Below are 18,403 nucleotides of genomic sequence, written 5' to 3'. Positions count from 1 at the left end.
CTGACTCACTAAACAGAGGACATCCCTGGTCATCTCAACTGCCTCTGAGCTGGTGGACTCACTAAACAGAGGACATCCCTGGTCATCTCAACTGCCTCTGATCTGGTGGACTCACTAAACAGAGGACATCCCTGGCCATCTCAACTGCCTCTGATCTGGCTGACTCACTAAACACAAATGCTTCGTTTGTAAATGATGCCTGAGTGTTGGAGTGTGCCCCTGGCTATCCGTAAATTTAAAAAACAACAAGAAAATGGTGCCGTCTGGTTTGCTTAATATAAGTAATTATTTATAGTTTTACTTTTGATACTTAAGCATATTTTAGCAATTACATTTACTTTTGATACTTAAGTATATTTAAAACCTAACACTTTTAGATTTTTACTCAAGTACTATTTTACAGGGTGACTTTCACTTTTACTTGAGTCATTTTCTAATAAGGTATCTTTACTTTTACTTAAGTATGACAATTGGGTACTTTTTCCACCACTGCTCATGAGAGTGAACAGCCCTCACAGGTGCACCAATATATCTGGAAGAAGTTAACACTGTTACAGTCACAGTAATCATTTAATTTGGTGCTAAAGGTTAAAGGTTAACAAAACATCAGGGGATAGATAGATAAATAGACCATAGCTTATTGATTCAATATCAACCTCATGGGCCAGTTTCCCGGACACAGATCTAGTCCTAGTCCTGGATTAGGAAAGCACTTTCAATGGAGAATCATTATTGAACATGCTATTATTATTACTTTTTAATAAGACTAGGCTTAATCTGTGTGTGGGGAACTGGCCCTATTTCTTCAACCAGTTCATAACAGATTCACAAGGCCAACAGAGTGGGAGAATTGAGATTACCGTTAATCAAATCAGATCTACCGCCAACAACTCCTTTGAGACCCTCGGAGCTCTCACAACACCCCTTCTCCTCAGCCACATGATCTATCTCGGAGTAATTGAACGAAAACACAGAGCGGTAATAACTGCTACATGTAGGACTGTCACTGGAAGACATCATCGTGGGGGTGCAGAGGGGCTCCAGATCATTGGCCACAGACTTGTACAGGGTCTCCCAGTCTGAGAGACAGAAGGGGCCCCCGAGGAGGTCGATGTCGGGAACGGACGGGGCCGTCTCAGGGGCCACAGCCATGTTGAGTTCCAGGCTGGGGACCAGGTCCTGTAGGTCACCCTGGTCGAAGTCTAGGTCCTCCATGGGTTCTTCCTCAGCACTGGAGCACAGTAAGATGTTGGAGTTACCCAAGATGGCCGAGGCAGAGATGGAGATGCTTGGGATGGGGACGGTGTCCATTTCTTGGAACAAGGGGCCCTTGGACACAGTCACTACTGTCGCATTGCCTTCTGGGAGTTGGAGTTTGTCTGCATTCTCCAAGATGGAGAGCAGCTGGGCAGAATCTGGGGTGTCTTGTAGAATGCCTTCAATGTCATTGTCGATCTCATTTTCGACATCGTCCTCAGCGACGGCTAGTTTGCAGGCTGGTTGGTGGGTGGATAGGATCTGTTCCAGTCTCTCTTTCTCTTTCAGGAGATGGGTGATCTCTGTCTGCAAGGCCTCTTTGTCCCCCTCAAGCTGGTCAGTTTCCTATAAGGGGAGAACCACACATCAATCTATTAACACATTTATGAAATGACAATTACAAGAAGATACCTGGTCTAGTACGAAGTATGGAGAGCCTCAATCACTTTGGGTAAAATCCATTCTGCTAAGCATCTTCATAAGGACATAACAGTAGTTTTTTCAGATGAAAACAAGGTGCACTTACGGCTTGCAGGGTGTCGGTGAGCTCCCTCCGTCTGTTGCGACACTTGGCTGCAGCGACTTTATTCCTCTCTCTCCTGATATTTCTCCTCTCGTCCTCTTCTGATGAAGGCTAGATCAGTCTCAACAAATGAGAACCCTGTCAATGCATATCCTGACCTGCATGAGGAATCTTGCCATCTCATCACTTGGCTAATTCAACATTTGGCAAAGGGTAGCCCTAAAAAAGCCTACACATCCTTCAATGCAGTGTGAGAAAATATGCCATTGTTACAGAATGTAGACTCTCCTTGGCTAGGATACAATGTAATGCGTAGTAACAGGCTCTACACTAGACCCAATCAATCACTGAGACGTGCGTAAAATGCTACAACATTGGCACAGTCTATCTGGTCAGTCACGTGCACGCACGCACATCAGACATTCAAGACAATTTTTTTAAAAGATGTATCAAAATTCTCCTTGATATTTAACAAGGCTTGCCTGTTTTTTCCCTTTCTTGCTGCCTTCCACTCTGGAAGACGACTGGGTTGCACCATGCGCTCTGCTAAGCTTTGCACGTCCACTGGAGGAGGAGGAGGAGGAGGAAGAGGAGGAGGAGGAGGAGGAGGAGGAGGAGGAGGAGGAGGAGGAGGAGGAGGATGAGGAGGAGGTGACTGATGCTGATGTGATGACGGTGGTCTGTTGGAACATCCAGTGCAGATCCAGGGAGGTTGAGATTGCAGTCACCGTTGGAACAAAGGGAGGCTGCCATGGAGAGTCTGTTTCTCCGCAGACATCCTGCAAAAACAATACAAGGAATGTTGAATTTATTGAATCGAATCAATTGAATCCAATGACGTGCAAGGTTGACCTTTCCAAAAGGGGTGTGATGTGCATCAATGATTTGGTTATTGGCGTGAAATTTATAGCACTATTTATGGTGTATCTACAAATATAATTCTGTACTAATTTACAACATCTAGAATGTTTTTTTATTAGCATTTTAAATAGTTTCTGACATCACACATAATTACTCAACGACAGTCCATCTCATGATGCCAAAAATAGCTACACCAATCATCATCATCATCACCACCATCATCATCTATTGGCATGATGGCATCAGTCAAGTCTTAAATTATAACATGGTCAACATGGACCTTCTATACCACGCTAGGAATGTCAGGAATTTGATAGGTGATCAGTCAACAGTCTGACCGTGCCATGCAGGCTTAGACTGTACGGTACCTACCCAATAAAGGCATTTTCAACATGCCATAAACATCTGAATAGGTAATAGGTAATGGGTAATGGGTAATGGGTATTTGGTAATAGGTAATAGGTAATAGGTAATAGGTAATAGGTAATGGGTAATAGGTAATAGGTAATAATGGTGCTGACAATGCTACATTTCACAGGAGCGGTTCACGATCTAGTTGGCTAGAATCACCGTGTCTTATTAGTTAGTCCTAATATGCAATTATTATTATTTTTTTGTTAATAAATGATTAATTTTGCCACAAACTCAATGCAACACAAACATAATGAATATTTTCAAAATTTCCAAAGACAATTCCATTCAAATGTTTTTGTTTCTAATAAGATCCCCCCCCAAAAAAAATTACCCGCGACATGTTGCTGTCCATTGACGATTTGTTCGTGTGTGAATCTGGAGATGGCTGGCTACACCGGGGGAAATCTCCGGTAGGCGATGCTGCACCGGTGCTGCTCGTGCTGCTGCTGCTGCTGCTGCTGATAGACGAGCTCGAGGAATCATCGAAGTCTAGGCTCGAGTCCGGATACATGATGATGCCTTATCAACAACAAAATGTATTAATAATAAAGCTTTACAAAATAAATCACTATCGCTATTAAATGATCGTATCCTATAATCTACTGTCCTACTGTTGTCACCTCTGTGCATTACTTTCACCGCTTTCAAGTGAATGGTAGTAGCTGCAGATAGTGGAGAGCGCCTCCTTTTATTGTGAGCTTGAATTTTATTAATGAAATATGTGTGGAGAGACGGTACCATTCCACAAAGACGGTAGGGAGGTTATAGACCTAGAATAAACAGGCTTGTTTTAGCAACGGAGCTGCAATATTACCCACACACATTTTAAACTGAGATGATAGCAGTCTCAATGTAATTCAGATTCAATTGTACCACTCAAATATGACCACATTGTTTGTATGTTGAGGCCATCTTCAAGAAATTGATGCCTACATTGTAACCACCGCCGTGTGAATGAACTACGTCACATCATAGGCTATATCCTGTGCAGCAGTTTGCATTACACACGTTATAACCTGTTCCCTTTGTAAAAACCTCGTTTCATAATACACACATGGCCACGTTTTAGAAAATGCACAGAACATATACTGTATGTACCACGCTATATATAACCGATACTGAAATAACTTTGAAAATAATTTACCAATCTTGTATTTCCTATAGACTACAGCAGTGTTTCTCAAACCTCTCCTCAGGGACCCCCAGCCGTTCCAAACCTCTCCTCAGGGGCCCCCAGCCGTTCCAAACCTTTCCTCAGGGACCCCCAGCCGTTCTAAACCTCTCCTCAGGGACCCCCAGCCGTTCTAAACCTCTCCTCAGGGACCCCCAGCCGTTCTAAACCTCTCCTCAGGGGCCCCCAGCCGTTCTAAACCTCTCCTCAGGGACCCCCAACCGTTCTAAACCTCTCCTCAGGAACCCCCAGCCGTTCCAAACCTCTCCTCAGGGACCCCCAGCCGTTCCAAACCTCTCCTCAGGGACCCCCAGCCGTTCCAAACCTCTCCTCAGGGACCCCCAGCCGTTCCAAGCCTCTCCTCAGGGACCCCCAGCCGTTCCAAACCTCTCCTCAGGGACCCCCAGCCGTTCCAAACCTCTCCTCAGGGACCCCCAGCCGTTCCAAACCTCTCCTCAGGGACCCCCAGCCGTTCCAAACCTCTCCTCAGAGACCTCCAGCCGTTCCAAACCTCTCCTCAGGGACCCCCAGCCGTTCCAAACCTCTCCTCAGGGACCTCCAGCCATTCCAAACCTCTCCTCAGGGACCCCCAGCCATTTCATGTTTGTGATCTATTCCAGAACAAGCACACCGGATTCAATTAGTCAACTAATCAGCAAGCCCTAGATAAGAGGAATCTGGTGAGCTAGTTCAGGTGTAAAACAAAATTGTGAAACATCTGGGGGTCCCTGAAGAGTGGTTTGAGAACCACTGGCTACAGCACTGACCTACAATGTCCTCCAAAACACAGCAATCCTCTGTTGACTTCTGTATCCACACAACCTAGTATTATAATATTTGATAACCTGTGTTCTTTGTTATAATCATTCAATAACATCAGTATTATTGTGGATGTATCTGAATAGAATAGCAGATGTTTTCTGCATCCACTCAGGTAATTATGTTTTTTTTAACAGCAAATAAATAAAGTGTTTTTCATGTTATAACATACATTGAAAAGGGCTTGGTTGAGGTTTTGTACCTTTACACACCTGCTACAGAGACTCCTCTCTAGTCGTGAGATTTTAGCTGTGATAATTATTAATGCATGGCCCACAACTTGAACTATAGCTTCAGCAACAGACATTACGCTGCAGACAGATAACCAATCAGAGAGGACACCATTAGGACCATATGTGGAGTTTCCGGTTCACACGTTGCGTCATACTTGAGTGATGGGCTAAAATTCGACCATTCAAACACTGTAGCATAGCCTAGAGAGAAACAATAAAATTATGCCTTGAAATGAACCCGTGTCCGTCATTCACTCTATAAATAGAGTCGTCATAACGTTGTATAACATATTCATATAATAATGATTAAATCTTATTCTTGCAATTTCGTAACATCTGCTGTAGACTATTATTATCAAGGAGTTGGAGGCAGCGTGTCCTGGACTTACGTCCCAAATGGCACCCTAGGATAGTAGTGCAGCACTAGGGAATAGGGAGACATTTGGAACGTATTTCTTTTTCATTCTCTTGCAACATTAAATGGTCTTTTTCTAAACAAGTACTTCAATAAATATTACGGACAGCTATTTTTTTTTTCTCTTTCGGATGACCTCACAACTCCTCTCAAGTAGTGGCCCGGGGCGATAGAACCATGGAACGATGGAACGTGAGAATAGAATAAAGAGACAGACAGACAGACAGGGACAGACAAGGGGCCTCCCTGTGAATGAGGGTCTGCCTTGCGCTTCCCGGCAACCACGCCCCCTGTATGTTTACTGGTAGTTCATTAGGGTGGTATGCGCTCTCTTTCATTCTGCTACCAGATCGTTGGTCGGTTTAGGGGCTGAGATATGAGCTTCAGACAATTATAGACCCCATGCCCTAAGTTCAGGTCAAATAAATGTTTTCACTGGGGTCACTCCAGCGTGAATGTGGGAAATGCTTTGGAACTTTGGAACGCTATTTTTAGATCTAGAGCTTATTAGGGATCAATAGATGACATCACTGGGATTTTGGGAAACAGAGTGACAGATCACAACGTTAAGCCGACCCGTTGATGGGAGAGAAGTCTGAATAGGCAACTTTTTGTGCACTGTTGAAAAGAAGCAACACTTCAAAAGGACTTATTTTTCCGATTATTTTAAGTTGCATTTATGGGAAGGCTAATTCTGATATAGGGTAAATAACACTTGAATACTCGCAACCAATGCATAAACATTTAATTTTCCCATTATAGCCTATAACTCAAGCATTTGATCTCAAGCATTTGATCCTGTGTCCTACAATGAGTTTGCTCTGATGTGTATAACAATTTCATAAAGCTGTCTTGAGTGACTATAAAGTAGGCTCCGCTTGTGTAAAATCTTGACAACATACATTGTATTTAGACCTATACAATGACTGGCAATACAGCCTAAATAAACTACAATTGACTGTAAATTCATAACATCTGAAATCCGCTCAAAAATAAAACTTTGCATATAATACAAGTCCTGTAGTTCGATGTTGTGTAGGCCTACAGTGAACTGTCTTGCCAACCACTCTGGCTACCTAAATAAACAATTGCCTTCTTTTCCATTTGCTCCGCTCTGAAAGGACCCGCTATGCAGAGCCGGCGCGTCACTGACGCGAAATGGGGTGGAGCGTTACCCGGGGCAACGCAGACTTTGTTCAACAAAACATGCGCCTGTGAAACTCCGCCAAGCACCAAGTTTATAGTCCCGCCGAGAGGACTCTTAAAGGGAAACCTTTTGTAGACTACTGATCTATTACTGTGACGTTTTCCATATTTAAACATTGTTTATTAAAAGCAAAAAATAGAAGCAAAACAATAGTTTGTTTTGTATATTATGCCTAATGAATAATAGTTTGAGATGTTCTTTAGCTACATTCATGCTTATCCAGGATTTATAATCATAATCCCCCCAAAACATAATGAAGTCCATATTAAAAGGCCCAGCTGTCTACATTGTTACATTTATTTACTTCTTCTGTGTGTTTTTTATTTACTTCTTCTGTGTGTTTTGAGCTGATGATAGACATCGTCTCACCACATGCAGTCCTACTACAATTATCAGTAGTTCTAAAGAACAGGGATCCCGACGGGCTACTGTATATAAAGCATTCCTAGAGAACACCTTTGTTATGACCATCTAAGCGAGGTAAGACTACTGTAGACTACACAACAATAGAAAAGTACTTCCTGGTCGACTTGTTGCTTCACTGGCTGCCATCCCCTCGCATCACCTCACCTGGAACAGACAGGTTAAAAAAAATGGCCTCGGGCCAAAATACATGTTGTTGACTTCAGTTTCAGCAGCTGTATGGTATTATTATTGCTCTCTGTTTATGAGTTGTGCAATAGTTCAAGGATGGTCGTATTTCTATAGACTTATTCTATATGCATACACGTAATTGATCAGTTTTTCAGGTATTAGTAACACCTGTACATTGTTGAATCAGTTTACACTCGTGAGGAACTTTAGGAGGATTGTAATATACCAGAACTCTTTGCAATTCATGTGTTCCAGTGTCGCTAGTTAGCAAACGGCGCTACTAGTTATCAATAGAGCTGGTCGTATGAATTTGTTTCATTTCAGATGCTTCTGTATGGAATTACTTCATCGTCTATAACCTTCCCATCTTCAGTAGTTCTGCGTTTCCCAGCAGGCTCCGCCCATTTAACAGGATGCACCATATAAGGTAAATGACGTGGACGGGATCTCCTTCTGGAACGTTCCAATTTCTTGGGAATGGGGAACGTTGAAGTTCTAACTTTTTTTTATTATCTTATGCCAATAAAACACACAATAAAAGCACTTTTAAGCACACGATTAATTTATTTGATAGGTTCAAAATGTGTTACAAGTCTCATCGTTTGTGTTTAGTATGTTCATAAACCCGTTGTTATGTTGCGCTCCTCCCCCATTTAAGGAAGGTACGTCCCATATCACGTCACTATTATTTCCTCGGTGGGCAAACCTATAAAAACCCTGCGAACTGTCAGAGTCGGTAGTCAAACTTTCCGCAGCAGAAGAGAGAGATACTGCAACAAACGAAAGAGTCATCAGCTGAACCTGCCCCCAAAAAAAAAGGATCACTTGACTTTGACAGCTTTAGCCGAAGCTTACTTTCGTTTCACTTGATTTGGAATTTTATCCGAGTTTCTTCGTGATCTCCTGAAACGATGATGTACTCCGCTTTCAACACCGACTGTGACTCTTCTTCTCGCTGTAGTACAGCTTCTCCATCCTGCGACAAGCTGGTTTACTTCAACTCTCCTGAGGGATCTTACTCCAGCATGGGTTCACCCCAATCTCAGGTATATTGATCAATCAATGTGGCATATTGCCTTTACAATTTCATTTAAATAACTGTTTTATAAGTGTTTTTAACCACGCAGTAATGGTGGATTATAAACCATGCTATTCCAGCGATACCGTATGCAGCTAAACCTTTTTATTAATGTCGTATCTTAAACTTTTTAACATGTTATAACAGTGCATGAATGTGCATAGTAGATGTTGAATAATATATAAAGCTAGACGCTTCTAAAGTATCACTGTTCTGCAACAGAGTATTGACTACACACGCCTGTAGTTCATTCATTTAAACAAGCAGCGAGGAAACTCCAGAGAAGTTAAGCGTCATAGCCTACATCACTAGGGATATTTATAAACACTATGGCTTTTAATAGACCGACCAACCAACTGGCTTCATTCATATGCATGAGTGAAATGATGCTGGTGCATTGCTTCAGCAGCAGCAGCATCACTCACCCTCCTTAGTAGCTGACCCTCTGTCTATATACATTCTACTGTACTGACTGATTTACCCTCCTTCTGCAACAGGACTTCACAGACCCGAATTCAGTGTCCAGTGGTCCGTCCTTCATCCCTACTGTTACAGCCATCTCTGCCAGCCCAGACCTGCAGTGGTTGGTCCAGCCGCTATCCTCTGTGGCACCTTCTCACAGAGCCCATCCCTACAGCGCCAGCCCCCCAACCTACACTAGAGCCATGAGGAACAAGGGCCACAGCTCTGGGCGCAGAGGCAAAATGGAACAGGTAATTCACCTAACTGATCTTAAAGCTGGTCTATGGGACTATAGTGTTGCAACAATTTATGTACACAGCTTTCGTTTTGAATATGGAAAACCCTGCATGTAGGGTTTAATGATGACATTTGCATTAAATTGGAGAACTGCAGGGACTTAATTTTCTTGTTGTTTTTTTTTCTTCTATAGCTTTCGCCTGAAGAGGAGGAGAAGAAGCGAGTCCGTAGAGAGAGGAACAAGCAGGCAGCAGCTAAATGCCGCAACAGGCGAAAGGAACTCACCGACACTCTGCAGGGTGAAACCGACGAGCTGGAGGAAGAGAAGTCCGCTCTCCAGAACGACATCGCCAACCTGCTTAAAGAGAAGGAGAAGTTAGAGTTTATCTTGGCAGCCCACCAGCCCATCTGCAAGATCCGCTCTGATATGGACACGACTTTCCCTTCCATCTCGCCCTCCCACGGGGTCTCCATCCAGCTGTCCCCGCCTCAGCAGCGCATGGTATCCTGCTCCGCCGCTCCCCTCACTTCGATCCAGTCCACCTCCACCCTCTCAGCCTCTGCCTCCATATTCTCCAGCAGTCCCTTCCTGTCCACTGCCTCCATCTCCGTCTCCGACGTCAAGATGGCCGACCTGGACACAGCCTGCCTGGAGTCCCTGTCTCTCCTCGCCAAGGCTGAGATGGAGACGGCCCGGTCGGTGCCCGAGGTCGATCTGACCAGCTCCCTGTACACCCAGGACTGGGAGCCTCTCTACAGTACAGCCAATAATGACTTTGAGCCCCTGTGCACCCCTGTGGTCACCTGCACCCCATCCTGCACTACCTATAAGTCTTCATTTGTCTTTACCTACCCAGAGGCTGAGGCTTTCCCTACCTGTGGTGTAGCCCACCGGAGAGGCAGCACCAGCAATGACCAGTCCTCTGATTCCCTCAGCTCCCCTACCCTCCTAGCTCTGTGAGGAGAACTTCAAGTTGAGTCCCAAATGGCTCCCTATATAGTGCACTGCTTAGGGCTCTGGTCAAAAGCAGTGCACTTGGGGACCCCCCCCCCCCCCCCCCCCTCTTCCACACAACACGACTTCCTCTAGAGCACATTTGGCACTTCATGTACAGTGTTAGATGTGCAGAATGATCGCAGGGCTATGGACTTGGACACACAACCAGGAAGCAATGTATTTGATTTGTTTACCAAGTTGTCTCGACTATAATAGGTTATTACTTGCCTCTTTCAACTATGTAGCAAGTTAAAGCATGTTTAACTTATAACACATAATAGTTTGGGCTTACAAACCGTATATTAATTTTATGGCACTAGATAACAAAGTTGTTGACTTGTTCTTCAGCGCAATATAGTTATCTTGACCGGTTTGTTTTCTGGTTGATGGAATGTGAACTTGTTTGTGATATATATAAAAAAAAACATGATGAGCTTCTCTAACCATGGTCTGAGTGGTCTATATCCTAGTATGAGAGTTTTCTGTGAAAACGTTAGTATTTAATTTATGAAATGTAAATGTATTTTTTTTATTTTTTACTTAATTTAAATGAACTACAAAGCAAACAACCTTTGCAAACCTTGTAACAAATAAAATGTATATGAAATAATTTAAAAATCTCTTTGCTTCTTCCCACTTTGTCTAAATAAACACACAATCGGCACTGAAATATTTTATATAGAATATCAAATAACAGTTATATAGGGGCATTTACACAATTGTCTAAAATTGGACCATAAAAAGATGGTAATTACTTTATAGTCCTTTTTAACATCAGCCGATGTCACAAAGTGCTTATACAGAAACCCAGGCAAGCAATGCAGATGTAGAAGCACGGTGGTTAGGGGAAGAAGAAAAAAACATCCCTAGGAAGAAACCTAGAGAGGAACCAGGCTCTGAGGGATTGGCCAGTCTTCTCCTCTCCAGGATCTCCATGCGTTGTCTATTTAATGTTCCATCGCTCTGTTGCCAAGGTCGACTCGACGTCAGAGCGCTCTGACGTCGGTGCGTGCTTATCCGTTGTGTTTTTTTTTTCTTCACCGGGCAACGGAACGCTACGCGGTGATCTCCACTTCCGTGCCCAAATATAGATGTTGCTACCTCTAAAGGCTGATAATATTTCTGGAACATACTCGGCATAAACCGCTTTGGCAATCAATTGCTTTCCACTTTATAACCCGTTTACATGAGCAACTGTATGTCAATCAGAAGATTGATATATATTCTTTTGCATCACAAGGTGCTCTCTCTCGCTGTCGGGGATGCATGCAACAGCGTACCTCATTTGGAGCTAATTAGGGTTTAGCTAAATGTCTGACATTGTACTAACTAGATGCAATCTTATGTTATTATGAGGGACTAGCTTATCACTATTCGATCCCTCTGGACTGCTCGCGCAACTGAAGGCTACTGAAACAGCTGGAGAGTTCAGTCTGGGAAATGTTCGATAAGATTGCAACAATATATAGGCTAAAGCTTTTGCATGAAACAATCCTGAAATTAAAAATGGCAGGATTTTTGTCATGTCATTGCCAGCAACATTACCAGTGTATCATGCTTTAGTCTGTGCACCTGCAGAATGTTGAGGTCTGTATCTGACACTCTAAAAAAGCGATTTATGTCATGTGTTGAATAGATTATTCACTTGTATTTTGTTGTGAAGAAAATTTCTCTATGGGAGGAAATATTCAAATTGATTATTTTGCCATCTTTACCCCCATATGGAAAAGGTATTGTAAAATATATATGTCTAACTTTTGAACTAAAGAAGAAAGATGCTCAATAAAATGGCAAGGCATGGGGCTGTTGATATGGGCTATATTTGAAAGCAGAAACCTTTAGACTCGGTCTACTGTTCTGGGCAATAATGGTCATAGTAGGGCCACAGACGGCTTTAACAGGGAACAAGAGTGGTGGTGTGGTGAGAAGACTTGCGTTTTTAAGAGCAAAACGATGTTGTATTAAATTATTCATATACCCCCACCATCGTACTCTACTTTGATGCTAAACTTGGCTTTTTTTAAGTAACAGACCACACAGTCTGGTCACACTGTAGAGAATGAGTTTTCATTCATAGGGGAAAATAGTAACTTGTTGGAAAGACATATCAGGAGGAGTTGTGGTGGTCTGGAAGAGAAAAGGGTTCAAGCTCAGGGAGATCTGTAATGGTCTTAACTGACAGGTGGGATCAGATTGTCTTTAGAGATCTGTATCATGATCATGACAGGGTTAATTATGCTATACTTGACCACTATGCCTAACCCTATTTATCTCACATCTATGTCACTACAGCATATCATATTCAATTTACAGTATAACTCACATGCTATAAGAGACAGGCAAGATATGGATGTTTACAAGTATCACTCACATGCTATAAGAGACAGGCCCAAGATATGGATGTTTACAAGTATCACTCACATGCTATAAGAGACAGGCCCAAGATATGGATGTTTACAAGTATCACTCACATGCTATAAGAGACAGGCAAGATATGGATGTTTACAAGTATCACTCACATGCTATAAGAGACAGGCAAGATATGGATGTTTACAAGTATCACTCACATGCTATAAGAGACAGGCCCAAGATATGGATGTTTACAAGTATCACTCACATGCTATAAGAGACAGGCCCAAGATATGGATGTTTACAAGTATCACTCACATGCTATAAGAGACAGGCCCAAGATATGGATGTTTACAAGTATCACTCACATGCTATAAGAGACAGGCAAGATATGGATGTTTACAAGTATCACTCACATGCTATAAGAGATAGGCCCAAGATATGAATGTTCGCTCCTTATCATATACTCTCATCCACCCCCTTCCCACCCCACCCCAATACCAGTTAAAATAAAAGTTAAATAAATAAATAAAAACCAGTCATTTATCAAACCCATTCACTCATTTCCTATGTCCTCATATTTCCCTTGTATAGACTAAATGGAGGCAGTTTAATCCATGACTGTACTCAGGAAAGGCTTAGTGCGTGATCTAGTGAATGAGAGGAGGGCGGGTCGTGTTAAGGAAGTCAGCAATCACGCACTGAAAGACACAATGAATTTCCGCTCTCACTCTGACTGACTGGTCTATCATAGACACGCCCTTTTTATGCAATAGTTTTGAAAGTATCACAGCTGTTACACATTGGTTCTTAATTGCGTCTCCTGATCTTTAACTTCCTTAATGTGAATTCTTCCTAGAATGTGTTTCAAAACCCCCAGAGGAGTTAAGGGTTAAAACTGCACCAATATTGATGTTTTTTTTGTTTTTTTACCCTGTTGCTGTAATCAAAAATCTTTGTTCAAATCTCTTGCTGGAACTCATGTTCACAATCACAAGCATCTTGTTTTGACGTATGTGAGAGAGAGAGAGAGAGACTAGTCCTACTGACGCTATCCTCTTCATGTCGTAAGCATTCAGCGCCCACACTCAACACCTTTAAGATCTGACAAAATACCTGCCCCCCCCCGACAAAAGTAGATATCTCTTTAGAGCTTTTTAGAGCATTTTTCTCTCAGCAGCGAGTGATGCTCCAATGTTTTTCTCAGCTCAAACAGTGTGTTAGTAATAACTGTCACTATTAATATGCCTTGCCAGCTCCAGGGAGAAGGAGCGGAGGCAGGAATAGCAGGTGCTCGTCGCTTCTTTTAACATCAGCATCAACGGCAGTAAAATTAGAACTCTGTGACGCCAACCTGCGTCGATGCTGCAACCCAGGGGAGGAAGCAGGCAGCAGTGTATGTCTGAGAATAAAGAACAGAGGGAGGGAGGGAACAAAGGAAAAGAAGGAGGGAGAGAGAGAGATGTAGAGAGAGGGAAAGAGGGAGAGAGAGGGATGTAGAGAGAGAGAGAGAGAAATGTAGAGAGAGGGAAAGAGGGAGAGAGAGAGATGTAGAGAGAGGGAAAGAGGGAGAGAGAGAGATGTAGAGAGAGGGAAAGAGGGAGAGAGAGGGATGTAAGAGAGATAGAGAGAGAGATGTAGAGAGAGGGAAAGAGGGAGAGAGAGGGATGTAGAGAGAGAGAGAGAGATGTAGAGAGAGGGAAAGAGGGAGAGAGAGGGATGTAGAGAGAGAGAGAGAGAGATGTAGAGAGACGGAAAGAGGGAGAGAGAGAGATGTAGAGAGAGGGAAAGAGGGAGAGAGAGGGATGTAAGAGAGATAGAGAGAGAGATGTAGAGAGAGGGAAAGAGGGAGAGAGAGGGATGTAGAGAGAGAGAGAGATGTAGAGATATATGTAGAGGGGGAGAGGTAGAGAGAGAGAGGAAGAGGTAGAGAGAGAGAGAGAGAGAGAGGGAAAGAAAGAGAGAGAGAGAGAGAGAGGGAAAGAAAGAGAGAGAGAGGAAGAGGTAGAGAGAGAGCAGAAGGATGGAGAGGGAGAGAGAGAGAGAGAGAGAGAGAGAGAATGAGCGGCTAGATGTAATTCTGAGTGCAGTGATGATGGAGAGGGGGAGAGCTGAGTTCGTCTCCTGCCATCTCCATTTTATTGGTAGACCCATCCTCATCCTTTGACACCTCTTAACTCCCAGGAGTCAGGAAATTGAATTCTTTAGAAATCCAAGAAAAAATTATTTACATCTCTTCTGTCTCTTTATTTTATGACTCAATCACAAAATGATACAGTTTGCTTATTATATCAAATAGACAGACACACTGAGAAAAATCTCTACAGGCCACAGTTGGTAATGTCTCATATATAAATGTATAATGACACAAATGTGAATGACCTATTTCTCATACACACTGTCAAGGGAGATGATGTCTGCGTCATATTTGATACCTGTGATGACATTTATATATAGGCCTATACAAAATAAAACTTTCCATGCTGTCACTAAGCAATGACCACGCATGACCAGTCCGATATCTGGTGTTGAAATACATTCTAGGTAAATATAGTATCCACAGCACCTCGAGTAATCTCAGTTAACTAACATATTTGCTTTAATTTGATCAGATGCACGATACCAATTATGCTACGTAGTCTGTCAATGAGAGATGACGTCATGAGTGACATATACAGTATCAATGACTGGAGTCTATAATAGTTGTTTGTACAAGAGCTCCAGCAATAAAGCTCATTGACTCAGACAAGGGAGGGCAATATATCTGGAGGGTGTGGAGACATGATTGCGTCATCCCGCCATCTATTCCTTGTGGAAGAGGAACACATACACTGAGTGTCCAAAACATTAGGAACACCTTTCTAATATTGGAGTTGCACCGCCCCCCTTTTGTCCTCAGAATAACCTCAATTTGTCGGGGCATGGACTCTACAAGGTGTCGAAAAGCGTTCCACAGGGATACTGGTCCATGTTGACTCCAATGCTTCCCACAGTAGTGTCCAATTGGCTGGATGTCCTTTGGGTGATGGACCATTCTTCATACACACGGGAAACTGTTGAGCGTGAAACTGCAACATTGCAGTTCTTGACACTCAAACTGCGGGTGGTGAAGACGGCCCAGTACACCACTGGGACCATGGGCCTCCAGCGGGTGGGGAAGACGGCCCAGTACACCACTGGGACCGTGACCCTCCAGAGGGTGGGGAAGACAGCCCAGTACACCACTGGGACCGTGGCCCTCCAGCTGGTGGTGAAGACGGCCCAGTACATCACTGGGACCATGGGCGTCCAGCGGGTGGGGAAGACGGCCCAGTACACCACTGGGACCGTGACCCTCCGGCGGGTGGTGAAGACGGCCCAGTACACCACTGGGACCGTGGCCCTCCAGCGGGTGGTGAAGACGGCCCAGTACACCACTGGGACCGTGACCCTCCAGCGGGTGGTGAAGACGGCCCAGTACACCACTGGGACCGTGACCCTCCGGCGGGTGGTGAAGACGGCCCAGTACACCACTGGGACCGTGACCCTCCGGCGGGTGGTGAAGACGGCCCAGTACACCACTGGGACCATGGCCCTCCAGCGGGTGGGGAAGACGGCCCAGTACACCACCCACTGGGACCGTGGCCCTCCAGCGGGTGGTGAAGACGGCCCAGTACACCACTGGGACCGTGGCCCTCCAGCAGGTGGGGAAGACGGCCCAGTACACCACTGGCAACGTGTTCCCAACCATCCAGAACATCTACTCGAAACGGTGCCTGAGGAAGGAACATAGCATCATCAAGGACCCCACACCCTCCAGCTGTTCACTCCTTTACTGTCAGTCAGACGGCATCGGAGCATGAGGTCTGACACCAACAGGCTCAGAGACAGTTTCTATCTACAAGTCATCAGACTGCTGAACACTTGAACTGGACTGACCACCTGCTCTGATTCTCTGCACCTTAGCACACAATCACTCATTCATGCTACACACACTAACTATCATGTTTCGATGAGACCCAGATGCAGACGGTGTAGAAGTAACAAGAGGTTATTACAACAACAGGGGCAGGCAAACGACAGGTCAGGGCAGGCAGCGGTCAATAATCCAGAGTAGTGTGTAAAGGGTCCAGAACGGTAGGCAGTCTCAGGGTCAGGACAGGAAGAATGGTCAAAACTGGGAAGGACTGGAAACCAGGTGCAGGAAAACAGGCAGGAGCAGGGAAACAAAGACTGGTAGGTTTTAACAAACAAAAACGAACTGGCAACAGACAAACAGAGAGCGCAGGTATAAATACACAGGAGATAATAGGGAAGATGGGCGACACCTGGAGGGGGGGTGGAGACAATCACAAAGACAGGTGAAACAGATCAGGGCGTGACACACACATCACAACTGCTGCTACCAGAATCTTATTTAACTGAACAATTTATTCATGACAACTTGTTCTCAACTGGCCTACCTTGTTAAATAAAGGTGAAAGGATTCTACTACCAAGGATTCTATTACCAAGGATTCTACTACCAAGGATTCTACTACCAAGGATTCTTACTGCCAAGGATTCTTACTGCCAACGATTCTTACTACCAAGGATTCTTACTACCAAGGATTCTTACTACCAAGGATTCTTATTACCAAGGATTCTACTACCAAGGATTCTTACTGCCAAGGATTCTTACTACCAAGGATTCTTACTACCATGGATTCTTACCCCTTCATCAATACATGTGTAAATATTGGACTATAAATTGTGCCCTTCCTGTATTATACTGATTGCTAAAATGTTTATTCTATTTTACTGTGTCATTTACTTTTTGTTCCTATTCTTATCTTTATTATTTCTTATTGTTGTTGCATTGTCGAGAAAGAACCTGCAAGTAAGCATTTAGTTGGACGATGTATACCATCCGTATGCCGTACATACGACTAATAACACTTGAAACTTGTGAGAGATGTCATAATCCTCAACATCTGGCTTGGATTATGACATTGGCCATGGAACCAGTAATTAGAGTTGTCATAACATGTCATAACAGGTCATAACAGGTAATACCAGATCCTAACAGGTCATAACAGGTCGTAACAGGTCGTAGCATGTCATAACAGGTCGTAACAGGTCATAACAGGTCGTAACAGGTCATAACAGGTCGTAACAGGTCGTAGCATGTCATAACAGGTCGTTACAGGTTATAACAGGTCATAAAAGGTCATAACAGGTCGTAACCGGTCATAACAGGTCGTAACAGGTTGTAACAGGTCATAAAAGGTCATAACAGGTCGTAACAGGTTGTAACAGGTCATAACAGGTCTATTACCCTTATCATCACTCCCAGATGAAGACCAGGTCCATATACTATTTCTATAGATTTATCTATGGCTCTATAGAGGCAGGTCAGTAGCTTTATCTATGGTTCTATAGAGGCAGGTCAGTAGGTTTATCTATGGCTCTATAGAGGCAGGTCAGTAGGTTTATCTATGGCTCTATAGAGGCAGGTCAGTAGCTTTATCTATGGCTCTATAGAGGCAGGTCAGTAGGTTTATCTATGGCTCTATAGAGGCAGGACAGTAGCTTTATCTATGGCTCTATAGAGGCAGGTCAGTAGGTTTATCTATGGCTCTATAGAGGCAGGTCAGTAGCTTTATCTATGGCTCTATAGAGGCAGGTCAGTAGGTTTATCTATGGCTCTATAGAGGCAGGTCAGTAGGTTTATCTATGGCTCTATAGAGGCAGGTCAGTAGCTTTTTCTATGGCTCTATAGAGGCAGGTCAGTAGCTTTTTCTATGGCTCTATAGAGGCAGGTCAGTA

General features: G+C 43.7%; 2 protein-coding genes across 2 annotated transcripts; one reads left to right on the top strand and one right to left on the bottom strand.

Moving 5' to 3' along the window:
• Positions 1-551: 551 nt before the first annotated feature.
• LOC115147345 (proto-oncogene c-Fos) lies at positions 552-3,724 on the bottom strand. Its single transcript, XM_029689549.1, has 6 exons — positions 3,676-3,724; positions 3,387-3,574; positions 2,408-2,559; positions 2,263-2,365; positions 1,784-1,891; positions 552-1,602 (listed from the first exon to the last, which is right to left on the bottom strand). Exons 1-6 carry the CDS (start codon positions 3,683-3,685, stop codon positions 826-828), a joined length of 1,338 nt encoding a protein of 445 aa, XP_029545409.1. The 5' UTR covers positions 3,686-3,724; the 3' UTR covers positions 552-825.
• A 4,467-nt stretch (positions 3,725-8,191) lies between these two features.
• On the top strand, positions 8,192-10,711 carry LOC115151505 (proto-oncogene c-Fos). The gene is made up of 3 exons (XM_029695535.1): positions 8,192-8,540; positions 9,070-9,285; positions 9,465-10,711. The coding sequence occupies exons 1-3, from the start codon at positions 8,406-8,408 to the stop codon at positions 10,230-10,232; spliced, it is 1,119 nt and encodes a 372-aa protein (XP_029551395.1). The 5' UTR covers positions 8,192-8,405; the 3' UTR covers positions 10,233-10,711.
• The last annotated feature ends 7,692 nt before the right edge of the window (positions 10,712-18,403 follow it).

This window comes from Salmo trutta, chromosome 1, assembly GCF_901001165.1.
Source record: "Salmo trutta chromosome 1, fSalTru1.1, whole genome shotgun sequence".
Lineage (NCBI taxonomy): Eukaryota > Metazoa > Chordata > Actinopteri > Salmoniformes > Salmonidae > Salmo > Salmo trutta.
Note: the sequence above shows the minus strand (reverse complement) of the source record. Positions and strands in the feature narration are given on the sequence as shown.

Coding starts and splice junctions, on each gene's coding strand:
- LOC115147345 (XM_029689549.1), bottom strand. Junction 2,366..2,407: donor TCCTCATCCTCCTCCTCCTC/CTCCTCCTCCTC, acceptor CTCCTCCTCTTC/CTCCTCCTCCTCCTCCTCCA. Junction 1,892..2,262: donor GCAAGAAAGGGAAAAAACAG/GCAAGCCTTGTT, acceptor AGACTGATCTAG/CCTTCATCAGAAGAGGACGA.
- LOC115151505 (XM_029695535.1), top strand. CDS start 8,406: ATGATGTACTCCGCTTTCAACACCGACTGTGACTCTTCTTCTCGCTGT. Junction 8,541..9,069: donor TGGGTTCACCCCAATCTCAG/GTATATTGATCA, acceptor CTTCTGCAACAG/GACTTCACAGACCCGAATTC. Junction 9,286..9,464: donor GCAGAGGCAAAATGGAACAG/GTAATTCACCTA, acceptor TTTCTTCTATAG/CTTTCGCCTGAAGAGGAGGA.